The 6,717-nt window shown below is 48.5% G+C and overlaps 1 protein-coding gene across 1 annotated transcript; it reads right to left on the reverse strand.

Annotated features, from left to right (window-relative positions):
• Positions 1–1,762: 1,762 nt before the first annotated feature.
• Positions 1,763–6,434, reverse strand: HTR1A (5-hydroxytryptamine receptor 1A). Its single transcript, XM_059175083.1, has one exon. It carries the CDS (start codon positions 5,716–5,718, stop codon positions 4,450–4,452), a length of 1,269 nt encoding a protein of 422 aa, XP_059031066.1. The 5' UTR covers positions 5,719–6,434; the 3' UTR covers positions 1,763–4,449.
• Positions 6,435–6,717: the final 283 nt, after the last annotated feature.

The following is a 6,717-nucleotide window of genomic DNA, read 5'->3' on the forward strand; positions in this document are numbered from 1 at the left end:
TTAGTCTTTTGTCAATAGTTATTAATAGTCATTAATAGTTAATGGTTCTCTCCCTATTCATAAGTACCCTTACTCTGTCAAAACATTCTTCCTCTAATCTAGTTACCCCAACTGCCATTTCTCTGACTTTATAGGTTCATCTTTTCTTTCTCTTCCCAGACCTTTCTGATACAACACATAGGAAGCCGTGAACCTGCATGTTTTTCCAAGAGCTCCACCTCCTCAACCAACCCAGGCTACCAGCATTCATCAATGCAGTCAGAAATTTCATCGCATGCCCCCACTTGACAAGAAGAAGGGATCAAGTTGTCTTTGGCATCTCATAAAGTATGTCTGCCTTTTCATACCACCCCCATCCATGTGTCCACAGCTCAGTCCTGGATGCTTTATGCAGCTGTTCCCTACCTAAACTTTCCTACCCACCCCCAGCTCACAGAAATCTTTGTCCCCTGAATTCTTACATAGCCAAACTCTTGTGACTTGTCCTGTGGAATGATACTAATATTCTACCATTAGTATTCCTTCAGCCTTCGTAGCTTGTTCTTATACACCCCAATGGGTTGGAAACTCCTTCAAGGTGACAAAAGTATCTTATATTAATTTGTAGACCCATATTTCAACATCCTTTAATGAAGCCTGACACACAGTGGCTCCTAATTTGTTATCCAGGCTTGTTAGACACACTGGAAGTGAATGATAACTATTTTCCTTCTCAGTTTGAGTGTTGAGAGAAACTTGGGAAGGCCTGCAGAAAACAAAAAACCATTCTCCCCTTGGAAGAATAGATGCCAGAGCAGAGAACAAGGGCCAAGAAGGGAGATCCCAGAATCTAAAAGACAACTCTTCCAAAGGCATTATTTTACTCAAGGTGAGGGACACATAAATAGAACAGTTTTCAAATGAGAAATTCTAGACAGCTTTTCTTCTCCCCATTCCCCTGTCTTTACTCTTCATTATTGGGAGAACATGAATATACATACATTGTCTGTACAAGGCTGCCTGCCGCTTCAGAGAGCTCTCTTCTGGGGCCAAAACAGCCCCGACCTCTGTGTTCCCTGTGGGGTGTACTGGGCATACCCTGCAGTCATCATTCTGATACCAGAAAGCAGTGGAATTAACAAACACAACCTGGGAAACAAGAGGCATTGCTGATGATTCCAGCCAGGGAAAAGAGAGCATAAAAATTAATTTTAACATAGTAATAGATCTTCCATACAGAATCCCACTACCAACTGAGCCCCAGACAGAAAGGAAAATGCCCCTCCACTTTTAATTGAGTGACAAACACCAAAACAATGACTTGCTTTACTTGAAACCAGGGGAGGCGATTTTCTTCTAGCTACAAGTTGTGGGGAAAACAGAGGAGGGGTATCAGACTATCCACTGCTTTAAAAACACAAGATGTGGTTGTGTTTCTTGTTGCTTTCATCAGAGGCTGTATTTCTCTTCTGCATGTCCTCAACCCTGTCCATATTAATTAGAAAGATGTCTAAGTCTTAACCATAGGTGTCAGTCAGGGAAAATTCATGGTTTCATGGCTAAGTGATGAGATGTGACCTTCTCTTTTCAGAGACAGGATTTTTTTTTTTTAAAGAAATCATTCATTTAGAATGAGTTTCAGTACTAAAAACTAAATTATTTCCCTACGTGTCACATCCCTGATCTGTATAACAGAATCTTCCCCTGATGATTGTATTTTTTAACTTTAATTTTTAAATAATACAAATAAAGACAAGTAGACAGTAATTCCGATTAAAATAAAGATGCATGTGTTACTGATATCAGTTTATTGTAGCATTACCATTAATGAAGTCCTTTATTGTCACAGAGAAAAGTGAAGGTCAATTTTGATACATATATATACTTTGTCTTAATACAAAAATTAAAAGAAATAAAAAGCATCAGGGGCTGCTGACTGCTATGCACTTATTCCCCAAATTTCTCTATTGCCTTGGCAATTATACCCCAATTGGATGCTCCTTCCTCATTTTCATGTAATTCCTCCAAAGTAGGAAGAATAAATGTCCAAAAGCCATTCCCATACAGTTCTGTAAGAGACACAAATAAATGGAAGACTCAAGACTTTGAATATAACACTTGCTGGCCAAGGCATAAGTTGGATAAACAAATTTTGAGCTAGAATTATTTTACATATATAATTTAATCTAAAATTAAGGAAGACACACAGAAAAGTGCATTTTTTCCATACAGGTGTACTGAAATTATTGTAAGAAAAAAAAAAAAAAGAAAGAAAGAAAGAAAAAGAAAAAAAAGAAAGAAATTAAATTTTCAAATAATAATTTTCGGACTTAAGAAGTCTACCTTAGTCCCTTATTCAGCATTACATATGCATGAACAAACCAGCCACTGACTGTCCAGAGTTCTACTATATCTTAACTGGATATGATGCTTATTCTTAGTTTCAGTTAGAGAAAAAGATATCAAACGGAGGCTTTGTTCTGTTGACAAACAAGAAAATGGCTTCAGTGATAGTGCTGTCTTTTCACCTTCTTAATCCTAAACACAAGTGAACATTCCATTGGCAACTTTGGCAACCCTGTTCTCAAAACAGCGACGCAATCATTCAAAAGGTCCAGTTGAAAGGAGAGAAGAGAAAAATCAATAACTTTGTGCAATTACTGGAAAACACAAACGTTAGTCATCAGAAAATTAGAGGCTACATCTAACTTACACACCTCTTGATTCCAGTCCTGTGGATGGAAATTTACATTCAAAAGGAGCACCAAAATAACTTCCCTTCTGGGGGCAGTAAAGATTCTAACTGGCTTCTCAGCAGAAGTGGCAAGGTTGAAAGAATAACTTTTGTGGGGGAGAAAGCTTGGAGTGCTCCATATATTTAAATGGCAAGAAACTGGTTTGTCTTAGACCTGTGGCTCACATCAGGCCAAGGAGCAAACATAATAACCCTGTACAAGAGTCTCAGGAACTCCTCAGCGAGAGCACCCCTAACTAGTCTTTGGGGCCCTATTATTTAAAGTAACTCCCTGTGAGGTCACATACAAAGCCTATCGGGACCCATCTCATTGGAAGCCTGGAATTCCTATTTGGAAAGCAAAGTCCTGGTAACTATGTGTGCTAGACTTCCTACAGAACAAATCCCGTTTAATGTTAGGACACGCTTAACAGAAATATTCTATCCGAAAGGACAGGGGTATCTAAGAGGAAAGTCTGCATCCTTTGGATGAAACTGCCCTTTCGGGTTCCACGAGGAGCGCCACCTGCAGCCGGGGCCGCGCGCACTGACGTCTCCTCCCTCTTAAACGCCCGACACCACCCTCTTTGGCTTCCCGGGTCCCGCTTGTCCCGCCGGAGCTAGCTCCGGCTTCGGCAACCCCCGTGGTTTATCCGCCCTTCTGCGCGCCCCTCGGCGTAAACGGAGGAATGGCTTTAGTTCGGTAGACTTTCTTGCGCGCGCGCCGGGAGCGCAAGCCGCACAGCCGCTGGCTGCGGAGGCGCGGGGCTGGTAAGCGGCCGGGAGGCCTGAGCACGTACGCCTTGTTGGTCGGCACAGCCCGCGGTAGGTAAGTCGCGGCGCCGGAACGTGCAGACGCGCGGGGAGCCTATACAAACCGAAGTCTGTTTTCCCTTTCCACTGATTGTCAGTTTCTTTGGTGAGTGCTGACGCCAAGGCAAGCACGGATAAAAATCGTTCCGCACTCCCTCCTCGCTCTCCCCCACTGGCCCAGTTTTGCTTGTACTTACAAGTGCACTCTAAGAGACAGCTTCTGGCCACTTGTTTGGAGTCCCGGAAGACAGAGCAGGGGCTGTGCGCGGAAGAGATACTCTGCAAGTCTACACGGGGGGGCGGGGATTCCCAGGGAAACCACAGTCACTGGGAAAAACAGACCTTCCAGCTTTTCCCGACTAGCAAACCTAGGCATGAAACTGGGGAGGAAAAGTGAGTTTCTAGGGTAGGATGGCGGGGCAGGTTTGGAAATCGGGAATGAAGCAAACTCCTGAACCTTAAATCCAAGTTCTAGCTGTGGGGCGATCATGTGGGAGCGGTTAGTGGGCGCGGCGGCTGCATGTACTGTTTATTTTTCTGTGTAGATTTTTTTTTTTTTTTTTTTTTTTGCCTTGAATGGCTTAGGCTTAAACTTCCGCCGCGAAGATTTGGGGTGCGGAAGAGGGAGGAGGCAAGTGCAGAGTTCAGAACTGATTCTGAGGCCAAAGGCTGAGCCAAGATCGCTTATCACGGAGCGGGGAGTTTCCCACCCCCTCCAGACCTCTCTCTGGGGCTCTTTGCACAAAGCGCACTCCCTCGAGCAGGGTATTGGGCGACGGAAGTGGAGGGACGAGGTCTGGAAGCGGGGACCCCGAGCAGCGGAGAAAGTCAGAGGAAATTAGCGAGCTATCAGAAGTGTTGATTCCAGAAGACTGGAGGAGGAAGAGAGGATGGGGCGGGCCTACTCGCCGACTACTCCACCATCATCGGCGGCAGAATTTGCACTTGATGATCTTCTTAAACGCGTTTTGGAAGTCTTTGTTGAAGTAGGCGTAAATGACAGGGTTGAGCAGAGAGTTGGAGTACCCCAGCCAGTTGATTATGGCTCCGAGCAGGGTGGGCATGTGGCAGCTGCTCTCACAGAAGGGCAGGACCAGGGCCACGATGAAAAAGGGCAGCCAGCAGAGGATGAATGTGCCCATGATGATGCCCAACGTCTTCACCGTTTTCCTCTCCCGGGCCAGGGCCATCTTGCGCTTGGCCTCGGCGTTGCGCTCATTCTTCTTCTCGAAGGAGGCGGGGGTGCAAGGGATAGCACCCGCCTCGCTGGGCAGCGGCAGGTGCTCTTTGGAGTTGCCCACCCTGTGCACTTCAATCACCTCAAGGGCGGCGCCATCCTCGCCCTGCCTCACCGCGCCGTTGGTGCACAAAGTCCCCACTGCCTTGTTCTCCACACCCTGCCTCCATTCTCTGCTCCCCGGATCGCCGTTCATGCTCTTCTTGGGCTGCGGGGCCGGCGACACCCCAAAGCGGGTGTCCGCTCCCTTCTTCTCCACCTTCTTGACTGTTTTGCGGATGCGGAAGCGCGCAGCTCGGAAGATGCGCCCGTAGAGAACCAGCATGAGCAGCAGCGGGATGTAGAAAGCGCCAAAGGTGGAGTAGATAGTGTAGCCGTGGTCCTTGCTAATCGTGCACGCGTCGGGGTCGGAGCGGTCTTCGGGGGTGCGCCAACCCAGCATGGGCGGGATGGAGATAAGGAAGCCAATAAGCCAAGTGAGCGAGATGAGCGCAGCGGCGCGCCGGGGCGTCCTCTTGTTCACGTAGTCAATGGGGTCCGTGATGGCCCAGTACCTGTCCAGTGCAATGGCGCACAGGTGCAGGATGGACGAGGTGCAACACAGCACGTCGAGGGCGATGAATAGGTCACAGGTGACCTGCCCCAGCGTCCATTTGTTGAGCACCTGGTAGAGCGCAGCCATGGGCAGCACCAGCACCGACACCATGAGGTCGGTGACAGCCAAAGAGCCGATGAGATAGTTGGCCACATTCTGCAGGGAGCGCTCCAGGGCGATGGCGGCCACCACGCACGCATTGCCCAGCACCGCGCAGAAAATGAGCGTGCCCAGCAGAAGTGAGGTGATCACTTGGTAGCTGAAGGTCACGTCGGAGATGCCAGTAGCGTTGCCGCGTGTCCCGAAGGGACCCTCGGACAAGGTGGTGTTGTTGCCCTGTCCCGGGTTGAGCACATCCATGCCTGCGCGCCCGGCGGGGGGGAGGGGGAGGGGAGAAAGTGCTGCGTTAGGATCCCCCCTCGCCCCTCCCCCTGGGGTCTTCTACCCCTCTCTCCTGGGGAGTTTCAGGTGGAGGGAATGCAGGGACTCAAGCAAGAAGTTCTTACTGCTCAGGCGAGGGCATCTCCGAGGAGCAGCTTCCAGGCGCTCCCTGGGCTCCCTTGGTCCAGCAGCCTCAGAGACTCCAGCTGGGGAAGGAGTTCGCCAGAAAAGAGCTTCGGGACCTCTGGGCGTTGGAGAGGTGGCTGGAACATCTGTTTCTCACTGTCCATTTTACTTTGCCTCTGCCCAACTGGCTGCCGGAGCCGGAGTCGGAGTCTCCCCACTAGCCAACAGTCTTCAATCTTAGAAGTATCTGGAATAGAGAAGCCTCATCCTCTAAGGTCACTCTGACTCTCCTCTTCCTGCTTCTCTCCCTATCCCTTTTCCACTCTCTCCTCCTGTCTCCTTTCTAGAAAGCCTTCTCCCCACCCCCTTCAGTCTCCCTCTTTCTTCTCACTCCCCTTTCCTTATCCTTCCTTGCGTCGCTCCCACAGCTCTGAGAGTGTCCCTCCCTCCCACGCTAACCCTCCCCTCCTAACACTTCCCCAACCCTGAGTGTCTCTTTCCTCTGGGTCCCCGCCCTCCTCTCCCACTAGATCAGCGTCTTTTCGTTCTAGCCCCTTTTGGTCCGCAGAGATTCAGAATTCTTTTCCACCGGATCTGCCGCCGGTCAGACCAATATTACAACGTATAACTCCGCCTCTCACCCACTATCCATTGCTTCATATTTCTATCAAATTATTAAGTAGAGTTAGCAGCAACAGAGTGGCAATAGAAAATGAGAAAAGGAGCCACATGGAGTCTGAACGGGGAGGTAGACAGTCCTAGGTTCGTCTGTAAATTATTGTTAATTGATGGGAAGAAGACAAAGTGGTTCTTAGCTTTTTAAAGAAGCCAGCAATTTCATTATCTGACAGT

This window comes from Mustela lutreola, chromosome 5, assembly GCF_030435805.1.
Source record: "Mustela lutreola isolate mMusLut2 chromosome 5, mMusLut2.pri, whole genome shotgun sequence".
NCBI classification, from domain to species: domain Eukaryota; kingdom Metazoa; phylum Chordata; class Mammalia; order Carnivora; family Mustelidae; genus Mustela; species Mustela lutreola.

Coding starts and splice junctions, on each gene's coding strand:
- HTR1A (XM_059175083.1), bottom strand. CDS start 5,718: ATGGATGTGCTCAACCCGGGACAGGGCAACAACACCACCTTGTCCGAG.